Source organism: Fusarium sambucinum, chromosome I, assembly GCF_050947815.1.
Source record: "Fusarium sambucinum isolate potato_lamoka chromosome I, whole genome shotgun sequence".
NCBI classification, from domain to species: domain Eukaryota; kingdom Fungi; phylum Ascomycota; class Sordariomycetes; order Hypocreales; family Nectriaceae; genus Fusarium; species Fusarium sambucinum.
The window spans coordinates 7,403,892-7,428,209 of record NC_139294.1 but is presented as its reverse complement, the minus strand read 5'-3'; the positions used below and the strand labels follow the sequence as shown (position 1 = coordinate 7,428,209).

The 24,318-nt window shown below is 46.9% G+C and overlaps 12 protein-coding genes across 12 annotated transcripts; 7 read left to right on the top strand and 5 right to left on the bottom strand.

The window, feature by feature from the left end:
• Window positions 1-552: 552 nt before the first annotated feature.
• FSST1_005132 (uncharacterized protein) lies at window positions 553-1,616 on the top strand (the record flags this gene model as incomplete). Its single annotated transcript, XM_083231378.1, has 4 exons — window positions 553-682; window positions 744-1,055; window positions 1,105-1,161; window positions 1,207-1,616. The coding sequence occupies 4 exons, from the start codon at window positions 553-555 to the stop codon at window positions 1,614-1,616; spliced, it is 909 nt and encodes a 302-aa protein (XP_083088562.1).
• A 260-nt stretch (window positions 1,617-1,876) lies between these two features.
• Window positions 1,877-2,512, bottom strand: FSST1_005131 (uncharacterized protein; the record flags this gene model as incomplete). The annotated part of the gene is made up of 1 exon (XM_083231377.1): window positions 1,877-2,512. One exon carries the CDS (start codon window positions 2,510-2,512, stop codon window positions 1,877-1,879), a length of 636 nt encoding a protein of 211 aa, XP_083088561.1.
• Window positions 2,513-3,532: 1,020 nt separating this feature from the next.
• Window positions 3,533-5,251, top strand: FSST1_005130 (uncharacterized protein; the record flags this gene model as incomplete). The annotated part of the gene is made up of 5 exons (XM_083231375.1): window positions 3,533-4,170; window positions 4,220-4,292; window positions 4,347-4,953; window positions 5,006-5,112; window positions 5,162-5,251. The coding sequence occupies 5 exons, from the start codon at window positions 3,533-3,535 to the stop codon at window positions 5,249-5,251; spliced, it is 1,515 nt and encodes a 504-aa protein (XP_083088560.1).
• A 498-nt stretch (window positions 5,252-5,749) lies between these two features.
• On the top strand, window positions 5,750-6,577 carry FSST1_005129 (uncharacterized protein; the record flags this gene model as incomplete). Its single annotated transcript, XM_083231374.1, has 1 exon — window positions 5,750-6,577. The coding sequence occupies one exon, from the start codon at window positions 5,750-5,752 to the stop codon at window positions 6,575-6,577; it is 828 nt and encodes a 275-aa protein (XP_083088559.1).
• A 1,153-nt stretch (window positions 6,578-7,730) lies between these two features.
• On the top strand, window positions 7,731-8,451 carry FSST1_005128 (LysM peptidoglycan-binding domain-containing protein; the record flags this gene model as incomplete). Its single annotated transcript, XM_083231373.1, has 2 exons — window positions 7,731-8,362; window positions 8,418-8,451. 2 exons carry the CDS (start codon window positions 7,731-7,733, stop codon window positions 8,449-8,451), a joined length of 666 nt encoding a protein of 221 aa, XP_083088558.1.
• Window positions 8,452-8,727: 276 nt separating this feature from the next.
• FSST1_005127 (2EXR domain-containing protein) lies at window positions 8,728-9,453 on the bottom strand (the record flags this gene model as incomplete). Its single annotated transcript, XM_083231372.1, has 1 exon — window positions 8,728-9,453. One exon carries the CDS (start codon window positions 9,451-9,453, stop codon window positions 8,728-8,730), a length of 726 nt encoding a protein of 241 aa, XP_083088557.1.
• A 798-nt stretch (window positions 9,454-10,251) lies between these two features.
• On the top strand, window positions 10,252-11,692 carry FSST1_005126 (uncharacterized protein; the record flags this gene model as incomplete). The annotated part of the gene is made up of 2 exons (XM_083231371.1): window positions 10,252-11,248; window positions 11,301-11,692. The coding sequence occupies 2 exons, from the start codon at window positions 10,252-10,254 to the stop codon at window positions 11,690-11,692; spliced, it is 1,389 nt and encodes a 462-aa protein (XP_083088556.1).
• Window positions 11,693-11,809: 117 nt separating this feature from the next.
• Window positions 11,810-13,570, bottom strand: FSST1_005125 (major facilitator superfamily domain-containing protein; the record flags this gene model as incomplete). The annotated part of the gene is made up of 1 exon (XM_083231370.1): window positions 11,810-13,570. One exon carries the CDS (start codon window positions 13,568-13,570, stop codon window positions 11,810-11,812), a length of 1,761 nt encoding a protein of 586 aa, XP_083088555.1.
• A 515-nt stretch (window positions 13,571-14,085) lies between these two features.
• On the bottom strand, window positions 14,086-17,426 carry FSST1_005124 (uncharacterized protein; the record flags this gene model as incomplete). The annotated part of the gene is made up of 5 exons (XM_083231369.1): window positions 14,086-14,541; window positions 14,591-15,274; window positions 15,323-16,340; window positions 16,388-17,133; window positions 17,181-17,426. The coding sequence occupies 5 exons, from the start codon at window positions 17,424-17,426 to the stop codon at window positions 14,086-14,088; spliced, it is 3,150 nt and encodes a 1,049-aa protein (XP_083088554.1).
• Window positions 17,427-17,821: 395 nt separating this feature from the next.
• Window positions 17,822-19,342, bottom strand: FSST1_005123 (N2227-like protein-domain-containing protein; the record flags this gene model as incomplete). Its single annotated transcript, XM_083231368.1, has 3 exons — window positions 17,822-18,402; window positions 18,453-18,831; window positions 18,881-19,342. The coding sequence occupies 3 exons, from the start codon at window positions 19,340-19,342 to the stop codon at window positions 17,822-17,824; spliced, it is 1,422 nt and encodes a 473-aa protein (XP_083088553.1).
• A 783-nt stretch (window positions 19,343-20,125) lies between these two features.
• On the top strand, window positions 20,126-20,847 carry FSST1_005122 (uncharacterized protein; the record flags this gene model as incomplete). Its single annotated transcript, XM_083231367.1, has 3 exons — window positions 20,126-20,243; window positions 20,299-20,628; window positions 20,681-20,847. The coding sequence occupies 3 exons, from the start codon at window positions 20,126-20,128 to the stop codon at window positions 20,845-20,847; spliced, it is 615 nt and encodes a 204-aa protein (XP_083088552.1).
• Window positions 20,848-21,967: 1,120 nt separating this feature from the next.
• Window positions 21,968-23,963, top strand: FSST1_005121 (uncharacterized protein; the record flags this gene model as incomplete). Its single annotated transcript, XM_083231366.1, has 8 exons — window positions 21,968-22,143; window positions 22,200-22,310; window positions 22,362-22,505; window positions 22,559-22,666; window positions 22,711-22,818; window positions 22,869-23,106; window positions 23,153-23,408; window positions 23,458-23,963. The coding sequence occupies 8 exons, from the start codon at window positions 21,968-21,970 to the stop codon at window positions 23,961-23,963; spliced, it is 1,647 nt and encodes a 548-aa protein (XP_083088551.1).
• Between the last annotated feature and the right edge of the window lie 355 nt (window positions 23,964-24,318).

The following is a 24,318-nucleotide window of genomic DNA, read 5'->3' as shown; positions in this document are numbered from 1 at the left end:
TTGCGACCAAACAATGTTTCCGTGAAAATAGCAGGTCCCAGCTTGGAGATGCTAGATGGACGGTTAGACAGAAAGAAACTTAAGCCGCACAGCCTGACACATTTTGTTATTGGTTTGAACTGAACTGAGCTTGTAGAGGTTAATAATGAATCGTAAACGGTTATATTTTAACCCTCAGTCAGAATATGTTGAACTTTTATTTACATATTGTTATATGTATGCTTTCACAATCTACAACTCTATAATGCTCGGGAAATGGAAGACAAAGTAACTTATTATTGGACAATGTGCATATGCGCGTATCTAATTATGGTTTTCAACCAAGTACTGCAGCACTCATGCAGGAATATTGAATGCCAAGAAAGAGTACAGCCACTCGTATTCGCCTATCATCACACCCTCCCTCCAGCAAAGTGCAAATGGTAAACAAATAAGTAAGGGTAAAGGTGAGCTGAACGCCCCCAGTCCTCGTGCTTCCATTTAGTTCCATCCCCTCTCCAACTCAATTACTGCCAGCTTCCCTTTACGTCTGATGCGACGGTAGCCTCCAATATGGCGTCTTCGTTGCGTACCATCCGGCACTCAGGTAAACGATGGCTATACTCCCTGGTTTCCACTCCAGCCAATATCAATCTCTCCATGCGAAGAGATGTTACTCCAGTTATCTGTTACGATGATTGTAGTAAGTATGACATGCATCTGCCTCCAAAACCGCCATTTCACTGAATCGTCCATTTGCACAGATGCAGCATATAGAATTGCACAATCTGTTGGAAAGAACCCAAAACTGTGTAGTGAGGAATCTCGGTTCAAGACTTCATACGACTTGTGCCTAGAGTGCCTAAACGATAATACAAATGGCAACAGCCGCACAGTACAAGACTATGTATCACCGCAATTTGGGCCTTTCCTTGAATACTGCGATGATCTCGGAGAATTACCTACTGTTACACCAACAGCTTGCGAAGCTTGTAGTGTGGTTAGCACTATGGATTTCCGTGGCAGGCCCGTGGTCTACACTCTAGGCCCCCAATCCATCACAGAGACTCTGGAAGGTAAGCTTAATTGATGCCACTACAAGCAGTTAGCTAATACGAAATCAAGTCAGCGGCATAATAACATCGGCGACTCCTTCTCCATCCTTTACTCCGAAATTAGGTGGTGAGCTGCACAATCCATTTCAATAACTCAACTAATTCGTGTTAGAGCCAGAACCTGAGTCGGGGCCGGATATAGCCAAGATAGTTGGACCTGTTGTTCCCTCGGTCGTGCTGGTAATGTTACTCGGCTTTCTCGGTCTCCGTTGGTTCAAGCAAAGGCAAGCAAGAAAAGCCTCCATAGGTCCCGCAGTCAACGAAGAAGAAGCAAAGGAAGATAAGCCACAGCTGCACTCTGATTGCATTACAAGTCTGAGGTTCGAACTTGAAGGGTCTACACCTATGGTACCTCATGACAATGGTCATGAAAAGATCAATGCGGAAATGGCTGCAAACGAACCAGCAGCACACGAGATGTCAACAGATAAGAAGATCTTGAGAAAGCCGGTTGGTACCCAGAACACTAGTGGTACACAGCTGCCAAAGGATCGGCAAGATAGCAATAGCTTGGATGAGTAAGGTAAGAGATAAGTCTAATCTAAAAGTTTCTACGCGGCTTATCACGGCATGGTGGCTGATACTCTATTGTCGTTCACCGAAGCAATTTCAGGAGGCACAATCGAGATGTCCCACAATCTACCGCCAGGAATTTAGATTGACAATGAGTAGTGTATTTGAGGGGGTGATAGTGCATATGCATCAGTAAATTGTCATATTGAGTATGCGTTAGGTAGATTTAGATGCCGATTTCTTGGTGGCTTGACTCCTAAATACCACGCTTATTTGGCCCGATGACATGTTCCTTTAATACCACTCTGCCAGCCCAAAGCTTCCGACTCACTCGCAATATCGCTGGTCGTTGTAGCAGTCCAACATGAATCAGCCGAATTGTGAGCAAAAGCATAACAGGATGAGCTATCCTCACACAGTTGGGCACATTCGCTGAAAGCCAGCTTGCCCTGATACCCGCCGCGTATACCAATATAGTGATCTTCCTGGATCCTGATTGAACCGACACATTCGTATGACTCATCAGGAGTGGCCGTGGTTGTTGTAGCAACATCTACCGAAGTTTCGGTCGCGCTGAGTGATGTCGCGATAGTGGCCAGAGTCGTATAGGAAAAGACATCGGTCACAGAACTGCCTGTTGGCTCGGATGTGGCAGTTTCCGTAGAGAAGAAGGTGACATCGGTAGTTGTCTCGGAGCCGATCTGAGTAGAATAGATCATTGTAGTCTCCTCCTCATTAGTCGTGTCAGTGGTCGATGTTGGTACAATTCCAGTTGTGGAAAATGTGGCAGATGATGAGTAAGAGGCGCTAACTCCTGTGATTTCTGCTGTCGAGCTTCCGGGTTTGCAAGGCCCAGCCACAGCCATGCCTACAACAGCAAAAAGGACAAGGTTAGTCTTGGTCATGTTGACATCCAGTGTAATGAGCGACTGAAGTTGAATTTGAGTAAAGAGTGAAAGAAACACAACACGTTTCTACCACTGTTCTTTATTTATTTATCATTCTGCGTCCCTGGTCGAATTATTCGTTAGCCCCTTCATCTTAATTAACCCAATAGTTATCAGGTTAGCAATCGATAGTGTCCAAATGGCGCAGCCATCGATAATCAATACTGGGTAGCTTCATATTAGTGGGTATTAATTTCGTAGCTGAATCTAAGACCTAGTGAAATGATCTTGTGTATAGAACAATGGCTGGTCCAGAACATGAACTTAATGAAAGAAATTTGGTTAGTGTGCAAAGGTCATCGATAGCTTCAATGAAGCAAATCAGTGACAACCCCAGAGGGTAGGATAGAATGCAGCGCACCCTTTAATAATCAATCTACTGCGGTTCTTCTTATCTCTCCCGTCAACTCCTTTACGCATCATCAGTTATTTGGGCTTGATGACATAGAGTCTGTGGGGCGTCCAGACTACCCTCCATCAATTTAAAGTGTCGTTCGAGATCGAAAGGCGGGGTAAAGTGATGGAGCGACATATAACAATGAGGTTTTATTGATTCCTTGGAAGAACACCTGCTTATTCCGGAACTGAAGGGGTGATCAAAGCTCTCCTTTGGGCCCTCTTGCCAAGGATTCTCGCGGCTATTCTTGGTCTTGGTGATAACCCCGCGTGGAGTAACATCCCGTCCAAGGTGACCAACCCCAAGCGAAGAGTACCTGAGTCCAATTCTATCGCCTGATCATGTCGATCACAGTCTATTTACTAAATACAAGTTTTGAGAATGCAACCTTACACGGAAACATACCTTTTGCTCGGCATTGAAGACCTACATTCACATGGAAGTTTGTAGTCACCGCGCGAGGCATCAATGGCTGTAGACATGCCATATTCCTTAAATAACCAGAGAATGGCCTCTGGTATACCCTGATCAGCTGTTCCCACATCTTACTATCTCTGGCATTTCGTTACAGGTTGGACGACATGGCTTCTGTTCGGTCTTTGGGCATACTAGCTTTCGCCCTTGGTGCCACAGCTGTCCCATACAATACCTTTGACGGTCCTGGATTCCCAGCTTGTCAGGATGTCGCCGCAGTCCACGATGCTTCGAGTGTCAAGGACATTCAAAATATTGTTCAAGATGCTATCAAGGCAGGCCAGAGGGTTCGAGCTTCAGGAAAAGCACACATGTGGTATGATACGATGTGCTCCGATGATCCCAATACTGTCATTGTTCGTACAGAGCAGGTTAACAACATATACGATCTTGACATGGAGGCCGGAACTGTCATGATTGAAGCTGGTGTGACATTCTTACAGCTGGCTGAATACCTACACGACCATGGGGCTTCTGCAGGATACACGCTTGTCAATTGGAACATCACTTTGGCTGGCTGTGTCGCCATGGGTGCCCATCGATCATCTATCCGTGAGGATTCCATGGTCGCAGCTGGCGTGTTGTCGATGGATGTCATTGACGGCACTGGTAAGCTACGACACTTGGAGCGTGACGACAGCGACGAGTGGCTCGCTGCTTCGACTTCTTTGGGCCTACTAGGTGTCATTGTCAGGATGAAATTCAAGATCTATCCCGACTTCAAAGTCTACGCAGACCAGAAAACGCAGGTATCCATCTTTTCCTTGTGATGTTTAAATATTAACCTCGTATAGCTTGGACGAAGGTGATGTTCTAAACGGCGACATATATGGTATGATAGCCCCATATGCCACTGCAAACCTTTGGGTAAGTATTTGCTTCTATAATTTTAAATACCGAGTGTGTGCTAAACAGTAGCAGTGGTGGCCTCACAAGAAGAAATTTCATTGGAGATACTACGACGTCATTCCAACTAACCAAAGTGACCAAGAGGGTTTCCAAAACACATTCTCGATCACCAAAATTGAAGCAGATGCTATATCAGCTCTGTGGAACACCGGAAAAGGAGTTTCGCTGTCAAATCTTCTTGCCGAAGAGATTCTGTTTGGACAGTGGGAGAATCCTAACTTTAGAGAAAAGACAACCAACGAGCCCATCAAGAAGTGGCCTGTTTACGGATGGAACTATGATGTGCTTATCGGTGGTTTGTATCCCGATCAGCGACCGGTATGGGAATATGGCATTCACGGCTACACCTTGGAACTCGCATTTCCTGTTACTCAAGCCAATGCAATGCTTAAGAGGGTTCGCCAACTCTTTGACAATGAGGCTAAGAAACTCAAGTTTATGGCGTCTACGTATAGGAGTGGTATCAACATCAAGTTTGGAAGACCGTATTTTGATCTGCTCGGCCAAGTGACCTACGGCACGTCTGATGGCGCCGACTGGGAAAAGGGTGTTATCATGTTGGACTTTCCATCTTATAAACCGAGTATTGGTGATGGGCTTCGATACAATGAACCATTTTGTATGTTGACTGGATGTCTTGACTTGCAATTTGAGGCTGACAAAGGGCACAGATCACAAACTCGCAGAAACGTTGATTGACGAATTTCCCTGTCGCCCCCACTGGACCAAGAATACACGAGAGGTATTTGAACGTTCCGCCAAGAACTTGGACCCTGATGTAAGATATTTGTCACTCTAAGAAGACGAGGCTAATAGGTTCCACGTAGCACATCTCTCGATTTAAAGCAGTCAGGGAAAAGTTTGACCCGGAAGGTATCTTCCGCAGCGTTGTTGGCGAAGCCATTGGGGTATACTGAGCATCCCGTGGCATGTATGAGTTGTTCCCTTTATTTCTCCCCAATTTTGTTGACTCCATAAGCCACTCTCGATTAATTTCGGTTGGTCAAACCGGATCATTTCTGCCATTTTCACCTACTCTTACCCTTAGGATCACATGATAGCAGAGAATCAGAGAGACTTGGGGAGCGTCGTTGGAGGCCTGGATTTGTGTGTATCACTATCAACACTCATTTTTATATAGTAAATACACTTTTGAATCAGTCCCAGCAATTGTCATTTGTTGAAAAGGTAGGGGTCAAAAAGATGAGGCCTCCACTGGACCCTGCATGACTCTGTCTTGTCCCACTTAAAACGTCATATGTGTCTTCACCGCCTTAATGCTAATTTATAGTCCTTATGACGATCGCCCAAGAATTGGGTAACTTGAAACCAAACATATTACTCTCTGTTGTTTCATTCCAAATTCACATCAAACAATCTCAAGACGACATCAACACTACCTCACAAAGCCAAAAATGTCAGCCCCCGAGTCTCAACCCGCCGTGGAAGGTGACGAGTACGAGAAGACCCTTCTACAGCTACGATGCTTCGACACAATGTTTCTGGTCGATGATTCCGAGAACATGGTGCCCTATTGGCCCGAAATCAAGAACTTGATCGAGCGAATTGCACCCATCTGCGCCAAACACGATCCCGATGGAGTTGATCTGTACTTTGTCAACCACCGACCTGGAGGCGTCCTGGCTAAATTGCCTGGAGTTCAGTCCATCCGAAAGTCCGGCTACACACACATTGGTGGCTTTGCTGGCAGTATGCTTTTGACCAGCAAAGGAAAGCAAGTTGGTGCCATCTTCGACAAGGTCAAGCCAGCTGGAAAGTGCAACATGGGTGCCAGACTCGGCGGCCTGCTCAAGTGGTACTGCGATAAGTTCACGGCCGGAGAGGAAAAGGCTGCTCTCAACATCATCGTCCTTACAGCCGGTTCATTCGATGACGATATCAAGACTCCCCTAATTCAAGCCGCCAGGACTCTCGATGAGGCCAAGGCTCCTATTCATCAAGCTGGAGTCCAGCTGTTCCGTCTGGGCGGTCCCGATCTGGTGCGACAAAAGACCCTCCAACATCTTGACGATGAACTACACAAGGAGGCCGGAACACGAGACATTGTCGACACAGTGACTTGGAGTGGTCACGGAACTTCCATGTCGGACGATGAGCTGCTCAAGATTGTGCTGGGCGCAGTCATCAAGAAGATTGACATTCGTGCCTCTGAGTTGCACCTGGACGAGGCAGCTACAACGACACGTGCTGACCGAGACTACGATGAAGGAAATGTAATCTAGTTAATCTTTTCTCATGTCATCGCCTATACTATGGGCAATTTAAACACATATACCTGGACTACTAATGTCAAATTAATTGGATGTCAACTACGACAACACGCATTCCTGAGTTACCCTGCAGATGAAATTTGTATCATGTTGAAATTGTGAAAATGTGAAAATGAGGCATAATAATCCAGAGCTGAACGGCAGCCTCACTGCGCATATAACAACATAAGGCAAGGGCATTGTTGTTCTTTTAGTAACGTTACTTATGGAGCTTGAATCCTTTTAGAGTACTGTAAAAGACTCATACTGACGTTGGGTAAGATGACTCATGCATCAGTATAGCAGGTTTTGATACACCAACCACGATGGCGCTTTCGAGCATGATTCCACCAGGTCCGAAAAGCCTCGTATAGGCTGAGATATAGGGAAAGTAGCGGCACTTTGTCGACAGGCAGCTATATTCTAAGTGGACTGTGCCGCATGTTAGGGTAGTATTTTCCACTCAGGTTTGTTGTCCGTGGATGATTTAAGCTCAGCCGTCGGGGAGGACAGGGAGTGAAATTTTTGCAATACTATGTAAAATCTACAATGAATTAGTGCCCCGTAGTAGAGTCTATAGTGACCAAATGTATATTGATATATTGAAGACGGGAGACACCAAGATCGTTTATCATCGTCACTTCGTATCGTTTGGCAAAGGGGCCACACAGTTTTCGATACCCCTGCTGGCTAGCCCTATAATCGGTGGCTTATCTAAACGCTAACAGAGGATCCTCCGCATGGTAGCTAGTAAGATTTTGGAAAGGTGCAACAACGCATCTGGATGAGTCTACAATGGTTCGGCTTCACGGTAACGTCCCAATCGCCCAAACAGGTAATCTCCGGGACCGTTAAACCAAACACCCTCGAACGAGTCACTATGTGACCTGACTATTGGATCGGAAGAATTTTACAAACGAGGAAAGCCCGAGTAGGGCACAGTCGTGGTGGCCTAATCTGCCTTACAAGGCTAGGAGTTCACGATGGTTGCGAAGGGGCATCAAAATGTATATAAAGTGTCTGAAGTCCCAAGAAAAATTCATTCTCCTCATCAACTCACATAGTCATCCACGACAACAAGGACCCTTTTCCTCATCCAATCCAGTCAAAGCCAATACTCATCACAATGAAAATTTCTACTATTACATCACTCTTTCTTGCCAATGCTGGCCTTGCTCTCGCTGCTCCCAGCAAGACATTAGTCAAGGCTACTGCTATTGAAGCAACGACAGGTGATAATGGTATTACTACTCCCCTTCCCATTCAGCCTGGCATGGTCGACAACTGCGACCTCTTTCACTTAGTCAAGAAAGATACAGGCTGTCTCCAGGTCGCCACTCAGTACGGCATCACCTTTGAGCAATTCAAGGAGTGGAACCCCACTGTCGGTGACGATTGTTCAACTCTCTGGGCCGACGCCAACGTTTGTGTTCGCACTATTGGATACGTATACCCAGTTTCAGTTGCTTGCTTTGGCAGCCGAGATGTCCTACCATGGGGCAAGAACAAGGCTGCTGCGCTCACTGCTGCGCATGATTGGTGCTATACTAAGACCACTACTGGCTTGTACGACATCTATGAGACCAGGACTGGGTGCATCAACGCACCTTCTGGAGGGGGCAAGTTTGTGTTTGAGATATCTACCAAGCATGGGAGAAGAGTCGGCCTTACTAGCTCCAAGTGCGAGAAGTTCCTCGACCTCGGTATCAACGGGTGTACTGAGGGAGCTCAGACAAATACAGAGGGCTGGTCCATGGAGTGAGTCATTTCTATCTTGATATCTTATGAAGATGCCAGCTAATCATTGTTTTAGGACTACCTTTGAGACTGGAAAGTGCAAGGTTTGAGTTCCCTGAGATGCAAGATAGATGGAGTCGAAATGTTGTTATACTGGACACGTAGTTCTTCGGACAATATATAGGAGCATGAATCGGACACATTTATGGCAGTGGCTAGAACCTCTATAGAATTCATCAAGACTATCAGAGACCGCGGATTAATATTGGTTTCATGTATATAATTATACAAAGCAAATCTCTCAAACTATTGTCTATCTCAAAGCATCTACTTACAACAGACAAACTTGGTTACCAACGTCCCTTTTCCTTTAATCGGTCAAGACACTATGGACAACAACAGCAAACCTTGACCGAAACCACGTCAAAAGAAACATTTTGGTGTTTCCTAGAAGCCTTCATAGACGAGGCCATGGCTAGTAGCTCCTCATACTGTGATTTCTCTTCATCCATGACTTCCAGCTCCTTAATCGGAACACACTTTGTCGCTCTGATCAATATCTCGGGGTATTCCAGTTGTCTTCTTAGCGACCTTTTTCGCTTGACTATATCAGCCATCTTCGCATCTATTTCCAAGGCAGCAAGATAAACATTTGAGATGATAGGTTGATGACAGAGGATGGATGATAATATTTCGTAGTCATCTTCATCGTTTTCCGCAGCGACAGAGATACGAGAAAAACTACTCCAAGGAGCAAACCATTCCTCGCAGGGACTCTTGATGTCGATGTGCAATATGTCCGTCTGTGGATTAAAGTATCCAAGTTCTCCAACCCCAGCACACTGACAAAGTGCAAATTTTTTAAACGTCTCCAACGCTACATTTCTAGATTCTTTGCAGATGCTGAGTGCTTTGGGTGGTTTTGGCGATATGATGTGAGTCTTGGCAGCAGTACTTCTCCCACAACAGCGTCTGTAGACTGCCTTGTGGATTCGAGATCCTGGAAGAGTGTGTTTCCAGATTAGACGACGCAGTTCTGGGGGGAGATCAAACAATGGCAGGGACTGGGTCTGTGACGTCTCTTGGGGTGGTTGGGTGGCAATAAATGCCATCGCTACTTAGTCTAGATAGTGAATGTTATTGCTGCAAGAAAAGAAGTTTAAACTCGAAAATGGGGCAGATATTGGCAAAATACCATCACGTGCTGCCTAGTCTAGTGCTTACTTTGTTCTATGCACGCTCACCTCTCACGAAATGCTTCAAGATGGATGAAATGGCCCCGATAAATATGCTGCGGCTTTAAAACACAATGAAACTAAGTAATGGATGTGATTTAATTGAATTTTCTTCCAAGTACTTGCCGCGCGAGGGCCTTACACTTGATAATAAAATTTCTTCTTTGAACTTTGCCCAGGGATGAAATGAGTGTTATTAGACTTTGAAAATCGTAAACAACCACAAAAATAATAAACTGAATCTCTCCCACTGGAACCAAAGAACTTAGCAGCTGCATAGAAACAAGCAACATTCACCGATTAAATAGCGCGTTTCCAGTTAAACCTTGATACAGTATCTTGGATTCTCTAATAGCACTTGGAACAAAGATTTTACTCTGCATTTCAAACCTTCAGTAAACAATTGCAAATTTGACAAAATTGATAAAGTTTAGTCGTTATTGTGTTAACCCAGTAACTGCTGTATCACGAGTAGATGCCTGGATGTATACGTAGTAATAACTAAACTCTAAGAAAATGAGGAAGTTAAAACAAAAGTTCTTCTGGACCGCATATATATAGTAGGTGTTTTCCCTCTTGCCACAACTACTTGATCTATCATTCAATCGAAAAGCCAACTACGACACCCTAGAATATAAGTCAACTCAGACCAGCACATTCTCACAAAGCAGCAATATGGATCAGCCTGATTCAGAAATGAACCACTGGCCTGTTGAAACAGATCAATCTCCTGTTGAAGAAGATGAGTCACATGTTGAAGAAGACGAATGGTCTGCCGAAGAGGATGAATCGCGTGCCGAAGACGACGAATCGCATGTCGACGAAGATGAACAGCCAGCAGAAGAAGATGAACCGCCGGTCGAAACAGACGAATGGCCTATTGAAGCAGCACTTCATAGGGTATTACCCAGCAAAAAGCCATCAGCCTATGTTTTCGACTCGCATGGGGATACCTGTCTCATTCTCGAAACATTTACAGATCGGGCATTTTTCTTCCATAAAGATCAAATATGGATAGGGTCACCATATAGCAGAGGATCCTATGATGACGAACCGCAGAACACCACTCCAGAGTCCGAAAGCCCCAGTGATCGGGCAAAGGTCGTACCCATGCATGCTGACACAGGAGATTTAGACAGCTCCGTCATCGCATCAGAGTACCCCGATTATGGAGAGAGACCCGGATCTGAACCTGGACTGGTAGAAATCCGAATGCGGGTTTCCGGAAAGCACCTGGCATTAGCCTCACCTTGCTTTAAGAAGATTCTTGATGCTCCCGTCGCAGAGGAACATGTTGATGACTCTGGACTTCGTCGGATAACAGCGAGAGGCTGGCATCCATGGGCATTTAATGCAATAATAAACATCATTCATCTGCATCATAGGGATGTTCCAAAGTCACTCAGCCTCGAGTTGCTTGCAGAATTGGCCATGATAGTGGACTACTACGAGTGCCACGAGTGTATGGAGCCATACCACATCATTTGGCTGGAAAGTCTACAGTATAGGATACCTACGGAGTATGGACAAGACTGTATTCTCTTTATGGGGATATCCTCGGTTTTCGGTCACTCAGAGATCTTTCAACAAATGACCCAACTGGCAGCGAGGCACAGTAGTAGGTTAATCAAGATCCCAGATATTCCTTTTCCTCTTCCAGTCGATCTTTTGGGTAAGCTTTCTCAAAACCATAAAATCAAAACGTTGACTAATTTGGAACATAGAAGAGGTCAACAAGGCACGTGAGGGGTATCTCGCGTCTATACATTCAGCTATGGACGAACTTCGTTGTCGTTTGGAGAGGGAAGATGATTGTTCTTTCGTATGTTCTTCTATGCTTTTGGGCTGTGTAACAAAGGAGTTGCATAGACTTGAAATGAAGAGATCACCCGATCAGCTATTACTCCATGGACTCAGTATTGAACATGCTATAGACTATGTCAAGTCTATGTGGCGACCTGGATTCTTGGGAACCATTACAGGGGACTACTACGAACATGGTGATCATACTTGTACCATCCACGAAAAATTGCTCCCGGCGCTGGCAAAGGCGGAGAACGAACTTCTTATTTTGAATTTGCGCTTGCAGTCTATCAAGAACGACACGGGTCGATAAATGGCTATTGAGACGCTGCAGGAGATAGTCCCAAAGCATGTCGTCGACGTTCTGTACGCATCGAATAGCAATATAAATTTATTCTAAGTTCTAGTCTTAATGAAACCGAGGTCTAAATCAAGGTTCGTGGTTGTTCTCATCCTCTGTCTGAACTTGTTGCTCCGATAATCGTGGATTCCTTAACGCCAAAGCAAAAATAATCATGGGTATACAGACACAAATTCCCGCTATGCAAAGCAGTCGCTGAACAGAACTGTAGCTGTTGATAATGGCATCTCGAATCTCGGTTCCTACTGGATAATCGGGAATGATGGAGAAGGGGTTGTTGTAGATTGCCTTTGCAAGTCCTTCGTCAGGTTGAAAGGCAAGGTTGCGCTTTAGAGACTTGTACAGAGTCTGCGTCCAGATGGCTCCCGAGAGACAAGTGCCGAATGCACTTCCAACGTTGTAAAATGATAAGTAAAGGCCTGTCAGGATAGCAACGTGTTCGCGCGTTGCCGAAGCCTGGATAGATGCTTGGGTCGGATAAGCGAAGAAACCACCAGCGACACCGAGAAGGATCTGTGCTGCGATGATTCCGTCCTTTGATGAGGTAGATGCACCACCGGGATACATGATCAAAACTCCAAAAGCGACCATGAAAAGCAGTGTTCCGCCAACAATGATAAACTTGAGACGGCGGATCTTGAAGATGACGAGACCAGCGACTACTCCAGTGATGACTCCAAAAAATGAGAAGAATGATAAGATGCGGGTGGCGTTCTCGATAGAAAAGTCAAATGCTACAATCAGAATCGTGTACAAATAGTTTCCTTGTGTGCACCAGGCGAGGTTGAGTAAACTTCGTACGGCCAAGGCAGACCAGACGCCTCGGTCGCGGAGGAGATGGAATGGGATAAGAGGATGTTTCGCGCCTCGTTGCTCCCAAGTGATGAAGCAGACCATAAGGGAGAATCCTAGGACCAGCGGAAGAATTATGTACCAGCTGCGCCAGTGACTAGCTGTTCCTCCTGCAACGGTCAAAGGGGCGAGGATGAGTGAGAATGCAGTAACGAGAAGAACAAGACCAATGACATCAAGTTGATGGAAAAGATCTGTCCTTCCCTTCTTGGTTTTGAGAGAAAGAATTGCGATTTCCTCGCTTTCTTTTCCTTCAGATTCCCAGGTTCGCCTTTCGAGGAAGTAAAGGCATGAGAGAAGGGGAAGTGAAGCGATGGGATAAATGATGGCCCACATGCCGAGACCCCATCTCCAACTTGTCGATCCCAGCACGGCTGAGGTGATGTTTCCGCTGATCCATGTGTTGATCAAGAATGGAATTGCAGGTAGATAGCTGAAGAATACTCTTGCGCGCATGGACGAAAAATCGGCGATGAGGACTTCCAGTAGGAGAACAATGCAGGTATATCCCGTCTGGTAAATTATACTGCCCGTACAAAACACCTCGACGCTTTGAGCGGTCGACTCGATCGTGACACCCAGTGTGTACAGTACGGTCGAAATAGCGATAACTTCAAATCGTCCAAAGACGTCTGCTATTTTTGCAGCGCTGGGTTGAACTGCGACTGCGATGACATTGCGCAAGACATTGATGGTTGACAGGTAAGAGTGCAGATCGAAGCTGGAAGTTGCGTAAGATTGGTAAGCGAGTCGCGTTTGACTCTCGAGACCGTATGCGTATCCGACGAGGAAGATGCCGATAAAAAGCCAGACGCGGTGTGTTGTCGTAATGTTACGGGATACGATTTCCATACGCGCTACGCCAGCGGATAGACGTTTTGAGTTTGCTGGTCGAGATGGAGTCGTATCGGGGCCTATATCGGTGATAGTGCTTGGGCCGGGTACCCCTAAAAGAGGCGCTGTTTCTGCTGACGCCATGATGTCTCATTCGTATGTGTATTGTTGGTAGACTATTACTTGAGTAAAGAAAGACAGAATGTGATAAAGACGAGAAAAGATGAAGAAATTTATGAAACACGACAACAGGGGTCATCTGATTTGGTAAGATAATTCACGCATCGTCACAAGTATCCCTGTCAGGTGCGTCGGATGCCTGAAAGAGGATCGGATAATGTGACCCAGGAATGGGAACCTGATACTGACCTTGTGACATGGCAAATGCATGATGACAAAGCGGGAAATCGGAAATCTGATAAGATTAAAATGATCCAATGGCGCCGGATCTAACCGTTACCTAAGTGGGGACCTCATCATCACCACGGAATTCATCGGTAATAAAGCCGAGGCTTAGTATCATTATCATTTGTTCCCTTGACCGAGGACCCGATTTCAGAGATATGATGTTGTAATGTCTTAAACATGCTAGAATCAAACAATAACGCCAATCCAATTGGACAAAGTTCCAAGTCTACGTACTTCTTCTATCAAATCCCTTACGTGGAAGCCTGTTCCCAACGCTTCTGCAACCGACCGAGCACCATGTTCACATACCCCACGTCTGTTACATCCGGCACGTTCCTCAACGTGACACTATCCTCCCTTGACAAGTCTGTGAGATAATCAAGAGGCCCAGTCTCCGCCTTTGTAGACGCCTTGTTTCCGTATTTACTCTCGAACCAATCCAGAAGCTTAATGGGAGGATTCTTTGAAGGATCTCTATCAGAGTCTCGTAGACGTTGCATCCATTCGCTCGTGGGAAGGGTTTCGAACTTGAAGCCTGCTTCCCTCATGGACGGAAGCATCTGGTTCGTCCAGTGGAACCGGATGGGGTTGAGGATGTGGTAGACCAGATCTGCTCTGGAGGAACGGTCTGTGGTTGGGGTAGTGGTGAGGTTGGACAGGTCAAGGATTGCCGATGCTGCAAGGTCTACTGGTAGCCAAGTCATTTCCTAATACATGTCAGTCACAGTTTCGGTGTTGTCTCAGTGTGAAGCTTACCTCGTTTAGCGCCGGCAGAGCACCAAGTGTAACAGCAGTCTGGATCATCAAAGGAATACCCTCGGTAGTATTCCACTCCCCGACCTTGGTGTCACCCACCAGCTGTCCCAACCTCAACACTCTCGCTACAGCTCCTGCCTTGCACGCATTGCCTGCAATATGCTCCGCAACATACTTAGACCTCGCATAACCAGTGTGCTGCGCATGAGCCGGTGAAGGAACAAGTGTTTCGAGGACTTGGCCTGGTCTGGGTGTCCCTCCAGCCGACGAAACAGAAGAGCAGAAGAAGAAACGAGCAGGTTGAGGTGTTTGAACAGATAAACTTAGTTGAATAAGGTTGTGAACAGCCTTGATGTGTTGGTCTTCGAAGCTCTGAACCGAGATATTGAAGTTTACGGCCCATGCACTGTGGATGATGGTGGTAAGCTTGTTCTGGAGTTCGGCCAGGTTGGATTCGCTCAGGCCAAGATCTGGACGACTGAGATCGCAAGGCAAAGCGAGCACTTTACCACGTTGCTCATCATCCAGTGATAAGCCACGGGCTTCGAGAGACTTGTCCAGTCTCTCAGTGGCTGCGTGATCACTTGACGCCCTGATCAAGGCCCATACAGCTCCAACATGAGGCTGAGCTGTTAGTTGAGCAAGTGCATGAGCACCCAATGCACCAGTAACACCAGTGAGTAACTAAACTGATTAGTTTCGCATCCTTTTAATTGCCAGTCTCAAACTTACCACAAGCTCTTTCTGGGGCTGAGGCGCAGATCCAGCGATGTGAGGTCTAAAAGTAGAGTACTTCTCAACCAAGTCCTCCATAATCTTTAACTGATCTTTCGTCTCATCACCGGCACCACTTCTGAGTCTCTCGAGGTGACCAGCAAGTAACTTGACGTTACCTGTTTCGTAGAGAACATTCTGTCCGAGTTCGGATTGGTTGCCACCGAGGTCAATCTCGCGCTTGATGAGACTCCACATTTGGATGCACTGAAGACTATCAACACCCGAGGCGAAGAAGTCTGCCTCTGAGGATTCGAGTTCGACGCCGCATTTGACCTTGAGTTGTTCGAGAAGATAGTCTTGCAACTCTTTACCCTCAAGAGTCAATGAACCAGCTTGATCATCTTGACCTTCGTATCGACTGTACGCAGCCTCAATTTCCTTTTCGAACTGGCGGTATGTAGGAACTCGAATGAAAGTACCCTTATCAGTTCGAGGGTAAGATACCTCAGCAGGTACAATGACGACCAGTTCCTTGGGAATTCTAGAGAAAGACTCTGCCCGTGTGTTGGCGTCTTCGACCGAGGGCCAGATGGCGTCGAGATACTCATCATCAGACATATCGGCGACACGATCAGCCTTGACGATCAAGATACCAGGATATGTCCTGCCATCTCCGAATACAATAGCTTCCTTGACAATCTCCTCTTGGCGAATGCGACCCTCAATAGGAATGGGAAGGACCTTTTCGCCGTTGATGAGAGTGAAGCGATCGTCTAATCGGCAAGCAAATTTCCATAGTGTTGGCCTTTCGGGGTGCTGGGTGAAGAGATCGCGTGTGCGGAATGATCCGGGTGGGTTGTCGGAGTTGGTGGTACTCTTTGATGGAAGACCATCTAGAGCTACACACTCAAACAGACCGGGGGCAACTTCGTCGAAGACGGTGTAGGGTTCAGCTGGAGGTAGAATTCGAATGTAGTTCCACGCCTTGTCACCTTCTGGGCGTTGAGAAGTAGCAAGTCTACCGGTCTCAGTCCTGCAAGCGATTAGCAAAAGCACCTTCCGAGAATCTGATTTACTCACGCTCCGTAATTACCACAAAGGTTAACACCTGCTTCAACGAGACGATCACCAAGGTCATCCGGACATCCACTCCCCGCATAAAGAACAACCTTCATATCCGCCAGCATCCGAATTCCCTCTTCGCTCTCAGCGAGCAGCTTGATGACATAAGGCACGCAATGGAAGATCTCGGGCTTGGTGGCTTTGAGCTGCGCCATAACAGATTCTCTTGTAATGGGAAGGCCATAGTTGGTGAGGTAAATCTGCTTGCCTGAGTAAATCGACCGAAACACCTCGTAGAAACCATGGCTGTGGAAGAAAGGTGATGTGAGGAAACCACGCATGTTCATATGCACTGCAAAAGCACCAATGCAACTTGAGTTGGTGAGGTAGATTGGCTTGGGCAGACCTGTTGAGCCGGAAGAATGAATGATAACTGCTACTTTTCGTGACTCGGCTTCGGGGTTGTAATCTCGTAAGAAGCGGGGTGCATCCTGCCTATACAAGTCTGCGTTTTGTAACATGGGCAGCATCTCTAGTTGGCGGTTTTTCTGAACTTGTCCAAGAACGGGATGAAAGTTTGGTGTGGTTAGAATGACGTTGCAACTCGCCAGGTCGAGAAGCTGAGTGATGGCAGGGCAAGCGAGACGTGTTGAGATAAGAAACGCTGAGTATCCAAGACGATTTAATGCAATGATTTGAACAACGACGTGAATACCTGATTGGCCAAGCATTCCAACTACAGGTGCTTTTTCAAGTGTTGAATCCTGAATTGTCAGGACATTGTCTTTTGGAGGTTAGGAATAGTACTTACCACAGGCTTGAGACCAATGCTCTGGAATTTTGCAACAGCCGCATCAGCATATCTATCCAAATCAATAGCGCTGTGCTCCTTAAAATCATCAACGCCCGTTTCTGGGGCTCCTATTAAGGTTGCATCTCCTAACTCTGCGGCGCGTCGTCTGATCATCTCATCAAGAGTGAACATCTTGGCCTGAGAAGGCTGCTGGAAAGCAGGCTTGGATGCCTCGACAGCATTTGAATCGTGTCTGATAGTCATTTTGGTTAATAATTCGTTATAGTCTTTAGAGGGAAAAGGCATAGTTGTGATTAGTAGTTGACGAGATATATATCTTTACTATTGACGGATATCATGGACTCCACTTTGGTCAATGTCGTCGCATCGCGAGACGGAAAAGCGATTTGCCCCTCAGTTTCGGATAAGGACTCGACCAAATACTGTGTCGGAAAAGTTCCGCCAATGCGGGGAGATGTGCGAAATACCATTGCCAAGATATCCGGTTTGGGGTTTCCGATGGTATTTTGTTCTTATACGTATCCCCGAGCCATTGATTCGGTAATTTCACCGGCTATCTTTTGATATCCCCGCCATGCTGCAAGACATACAGCGAGATGTCATGATAATTGGATCGGACCATCGGTATTTCTATCCATCTAAGGCTTCATAGACCTCCTCGCCACCCAAAACTGTGCATTATATGCGCTCTTTGTTAAAGCCCTGTCATCAAACCCATACGCCGCTTCCATTGACCTTATTGTTCTTCCCTCAAATGTCTTCTCTCCGCAGCTCTCATCTGTTTCAAGAAACTCGAACCCCAAAGCTTCACTAACCACCAAGACCTCCTCCAAACTCAACTGCACAAACGGTCCAGTTCCATAAAGCAACGGCCCCAGGTTGATCCAGTGACCACCTGGTTTTAGCACCTTTTTGATCGTGTCAAGGTAACTCATCAGGTTGCGTGCTGTGTCGATGAAGAAGTACGTGACTACAACATCGTATTCGCCTGGTGTGGAGAAGACAGCTGTGAAATCGCCTTCGATTAAGACTACGGATGTAGAATTAATTGACGCGTCGGGAAAAGACAGAGGGCGAACCATGTTGGACTGTGTGGCGTGGTGAGACCAACCGTCGACGAAAGGGTGAAATGAGTGTGAGTTTTGAGATCGGTTGGCTTCGAGAAAGCGATATGCTACATTCATATACATGGACCATTCGTTGATGGTCACATCGAAACCTGTCATGGTTAGCAAGAGAAGCATAGAGATTATCAGATATTTAGCATACCCCCAAGTCTTGCAATATCATGTCCCAATCTTCCCAGACCGGCACCAGGAATAAGCACTTTCACAGGCTTATCCCCTTCTCTTTCGGGGAACAAGCTCTCAAGCGTTTTGGTCAGACATGAAAATGTCTCTTTCCTCTCAGCTTCGCCTGTCTCAGTCCAGTCACGAACATAGTGTTTCAAAGATTGAGATACAGAAATTTTGTCGGCAAATCTTCCCGATGCTTCAAGACCATTCATATGCTTGTCTAGTTCATCTTGTCCAATGTTGTAGAAGTTCATTGCATGTTGTACGATACTATTACAAAGTTCTTGATTCTTCTTGAGAAGATTATCAATGCGGGTGAACTTCTTGGAGTATTCAACTGAGTGTTCTAGTAACTATACGAGGGTCAGTATGCGGTTTAACAACAGGTGAGAGTTGACTTGCAGACTTTTGAGCTCTTGAAACGTGTTTATAAAGCCCTTGCAGTCGATCGAGCTCAAGTTTCTGTCGCTCGTAGTATCTGTTATATCCATATAGGGCATCCAAGAGTCGATGTCTAGGATGGTGTGCATTCCAGTTCCCCCATCCCCTCTCCAGAGCCTTGTTCAATTTTTTGTAGGCGTCGACATGGCGAGGTGTGTTTGGTGCACCAGATATTTGGTCCAGAGAAACAACAGTGTTATCCAGTGAGCCAGGCTGTGAGGGTCCAAGGGTTAGTTGACCGTTTCGTGGTGACATGGTCCTTCGTAGTAACACCAAACTAAGGATGAGAAGGATTGAGAGACAAACCAGGTTGGGAATAGAGGCAAAGTCTTTTGCGACGTCATCAACCTTGATATTATGGTCTGCGGTGGTGGATAAAGGTCCGAAAAGGAGCCCTGTTAGGGCGATGAAGTGTAATCTCATGGTTGAGACTCAGCTGAGAGGAGAGGATGTCGGTGAGTGAGACGACCAGATGCAGTACCAAGGCAGATTGGATGTGATATTCAGAGAATACCCAATCATTTAAAGAACCTTTTTATTTTGTAGTCCAGGGATTAAAGCTTCCTATTTTGTTTCTTCCTCCGAGTGGTAGTTAGTGTTGTGGATAAAGTCAGACTACGCCGACAGGATCAAACCAAGCAAGGGGGCTGATGGGATTTGATAGTAGTGGAGCCTCAGTGGAGGAGGCTCCAGTTTTTAAGGTGAGGACCTTGATGGACATGCCAAGCAGCAGCCATAGATCAACTTGGGACAAAAGACAAGACAAACAAATGAATTGACTTTTTCAGACGAGAAAATAGTTACAATATTCGTCAATATATCATTCTATATCACTAATCTAGTAGAATGGATAGAGTCAATACTCATTCTAGACCTTGTCTCTCCAAGTGTCATCAACACCAATACTCACCCACCCTCACACATCTCGACTTCACATAAGCTAACATTCAAGGTTAATTCATGTCCCCGTAGTACTTGATCCCCTGATCCCTGTCCGCCTCTTCTAGTCTTGACCTGCCCATCACTGGTAAGCTCTCTATTTTACTTGGCAGACATACAGCCTACCTAATCTGTTCAGGCACGCGCCGCAGCAATTGTTTATAAATTCCACTCCCTTGCATTTTCTTTTCCCTCATCTTCATCTTCATCTTCTTCAACTCTGAGTCTTTTGTAAACACTCGTTTCTTACAAACATAACCATCCAAGATGAAGACCACCACTTTCGCTGTCGCCCTTCTCGGCTTCTTCCCTGCCATCTTTGCCCAGGAGACCCTCGCTCCCTCTCCTACCGAGTCTGTCGGATGTGAGCCTCACGGAGACCACTGTATGTTTCCCTTCCTAATTGTTTCCTCGGATTGGTATCTAATCTAGTGATCTAGGGCACTGCGACGGTGCCAGGTCCACTCTTGCGACTGAGGCCAAGGCTACCACCGACGCTGAGCATGATGATGACCACGACCATGACCACGATACCACTGGAACAGAATCTCTGGCTCCTTCTCCCACCGAGTCTACCGGTTGCGAACCTCATGGCGACCACTGGCACTGTGAGGCTGCCAAGACTGGTTCTGAGGCCAAGGCTACCGATGATCACGACCACGACGACCATGACCACGACGATGAGGACCACACCCACTCTGCTGGTGCGACCCAGTCTCTCTCTCCTTCTCCCACAGAGTCAATCGGCTGTGAGCCACACGGCGACCACTGTATGTATTCTTCGTTACCATCCTCTTGTTCTTTCATTAACTGGTGTTCCAGGGCATTGCGATGGTCCTGCTACCGCTGGAGCTACTGCAGCCACTGCCTCTGACTCCGCCTCTGCCTCGGCCACCGAGAGCGACTCTGCCGCTGTCACCGACAACGCTGCAGGTGTTCAGATGATTCCTTTCGCAGGACTTGTCGCCGCTGCTGTTCTTGCTCTGTAAAGTATCTTGAGCCTTAGATTGGAGAATCTAGGATGGTCTTATGTGTCGGCTTCCTAGATGCAACGCAGTGGAGGATAGAAAAGACACGATTTGATGCACAATTCCTTTTCTATTATGTACTAGATCAACTATAGGTGGATGATCTTTAATTATGACTTTATTTGACATGCTTTGAACGTTGTCGTATGTTCCTGTTCTTAAGTGGTGATGCTCGATTGAGTCACCAGGATATGAGTCTAGTATTACAAGACAATTTACTGTAACAAGATCCGTCTCGGTAATAATTGACAGCTGAGCCTCATCCAGACATTGTGTCACAATTCATCTACACGTAGGTCTCACAGCCATACAACACCCACGAGACTCTCACATGGACAGCCCCGTCGCACTCGAATTATCCATAAACATAACCTTGTTTTCTCCCGTACCCTGCATCCACACCACTCGCCACTGACATATTTACCTAATAACATCTCTATCCAGTAGAATAAGCCCGAAATAAACCGTCTAGAAAATCTCTCACTGGTGCGGGTCGTGGTGGTGGTGTTGTGTCCATCAAGGTTCTCACCACCAACACTCATCAACCAAGTGGAGAGTGATCATGTCAGAAAACAAGGGTTGGGTACCTGGAAGAGAGAACAAACAACTGCATACGACCGTTCCAACCTTGTTTATAAGCTTGCTTTGGTTCGTTTCTGATAGTGTCGAATCGGATCTCGTCGTCCATGCAGCTCATCCTCCGGATCAACCGTCTTGGCCTAGCTACTTGAGTTGGCCGATCAGGGTTTACGTTCGCTCCATTTACTGCAGATTCTTCTTCATGCAGGATTTATTGGATTCTCTGGTGCAGAGAAGGGCTATCCAGGTCATGAGCCCCACGGTTCACAAGCCTGCCAAGCAGCCGAACAAGAGTTTCACTGACAAACGAGGACCTTGATGTTCACTCAGCTCATCTCGGCCGATTAATTCTTTTTTGCCCCCCATGTGAATATAATTCCTTACTTACTAGTATGTCTACTTGATTTACAGCACTATGAGGAGTACATAATACCCTGCCATCCTCCGAGCCTCCCCTTTGATCAGTCAGAGCTGCATGCCATCGCCAACCTTAACGCCCACCATGACTCGTGTCAAGACCTTCTTCGAGAGCCGTAAGGCCACTGTCCTCGCTGGTGCTCTTCTTTTCGTCGTAGCTGTCTCGGCGACCGTCCCCGGTGCTGCTGTCAAGAGACAAGCGACAAAGACGGGTATGAACTTTGAGTCTTTGACGGGTTGTCATATGCATGGACCTACGCAGTAAGGCCGTTCATCCTTATATCACTCTGATATAACTTCCGTACTAACGATGACAGGTTCTGTATGGCAGGTTCGGATGAGTATCAGATCGTCGCAGACTCGAAAGCGACAGCTACTCAAGATCCTCCATCTTCGTATACCGACTGCCACAACCATGGTTCAGACACGTACGTCACCCATCACTCTTTCCCAGCACCATTATGACTGACTTGGTCTAGATACTGCATGAACCCCAGTGGTGGGGAAGTCCAAGTCCTGGGCGAAAACGCAAGCCCAACCCAAACAGCCGCCAAAGAGACTGGCTCTGCAAAGGCCGACGAGATCACTGCCGTGTCCGAATGTCACATGCACGAGGCATCTCTGTAAGTCGCTGCCTTAAAACTCCAAGAGATCTCAGGATTAATACTAGAGACAGGTACTGTATGGGCCCTAGCTCTTCAGAGTATTACGTCCAGACCACCATCACCAACACGGAGGAGTATCCCGCTCAACTCACCAGCTGCCACAGCCATGGTGAAGAGACGTAGGTGTCCGCGATCGAGTCAATGAGCCAAGCTAACTGTTTAGGTACTGCATGTCCGACGATGGTGAAGCTCCTATCTTAGCTGCCGAAGACGTCGAGTCTGGCGAAGCAAACCCCGACGAGGAACACTGCCATTTCCACGCCGGCGTAGAGTTCGTCTCTCTCCCTTCCCTTCACCCATAACATCGCTAACCCTCTATAGACACTGTGTCGGCGGTAGCCACGGCTCAGAAGGCGGCTCGCGATCATGTACCCGTACCGACAGAGACTACAAGATCGGCATTCGAATCGGCATGCTCTTTGTTGTGCTCGTCGCTTCATCCCTTGGTGTTTACGGTCCCATTCTGCTGTCGCGCTTCACGCCCGTACAATCCAACATCGTCCTCACTATCCTCAAGCAATTCGGTACTGGAGTTATCATCTCTACTGCCTTTGTCCACGTATGACTCCTCCACTGCTAGGGAAATAATGGCTAATATGACCCAGTTGTTCACTCACGCAACAATGATGTTTGGCAACGAATGTCTCGGCGAACTCCTCTACGAAGCTACCACCGCCGCTATCGTGATGGCCGGTCTCTTCATCTCCTTCTTGATCGAGTTCATTGTCCACCGCGCCATGCGATGGCAGGCAAGCAAGAAATCCGACACTGAGTCTACATCGCTCTCTCCCAAGGCTGTGGAGAAGGCTGAGATGGCCAACATTAGTATCATGGAGGCTGGTATCATCTTTCACTCTCTCCGTAAGTTCCCCCCGCAGCTCCCCCATCGTCGCTTGACTAACGTTACCAGTAATTGGTATCACCCTCGTTGTGGCTGGAGACTCCTTCTTCATCACTCTGTCCATCGTGATCATCTTCCACCAACTCTTCGAAGGTATCGCCCTGGGTACCAGAATCGCTTCTCTGGGCTACGGCCAAATGCCTCTCGCTCTCGGCCATACTCACTCACACTCCCCCACACCCTCAGTAGAACGAACCGGAACATCCACTGTACCTCTCTGGAAGAAGCTTGTTCTCGCCTCTGGCTTCGCGATCATCACACCTATTGGAATGGCCATCGGCATTGGCGTCCTCAACGTCTTCAACGGCAATGATCCTTCTACACTCATCGCCATCGGTACACTGGATGCGTTCTCCGCCGGTATCCTTGTTTGGGTCGGTCTTGTCGAGATGTGGGCGCAGGATTGGATGATGGGTGGTGAGCTCAGCGATGCTGGTCCTGTGACTACTGCTCTCGCTATGCTTGGTCTGATCTGCGGTATGGTCTTGATGAGTCTGCTTGGAAAGTGGGCTTAGACTATCCATCATTTGCCGACCAACAGGGTGAAGAAGAAAAGGTTGATGATTTTGAGATACGATCGTGGTGGCATCCATCGTGGATGTTTATCAATGACCGCCCATTAGATTAGACATGAAGTAGCATAGTACAGATTCGCAGTTTTACACTTTGATGAACACAAGTCAATTGTACCGAGCCTACCATACAAGTATTAAACGAACGACCCATTCTAGCAAGTAACAGAAGCATTCGCCTTCAAGCTGGGGTACAAAATAAACATCTTAAGAAGTGGCTCAAGTAGCGTAAACTGACCTACTCATTCCATCTCTTGTGCTCCCAGTGGCCAAATAGTATGGCACTCTGAGGCTAGGT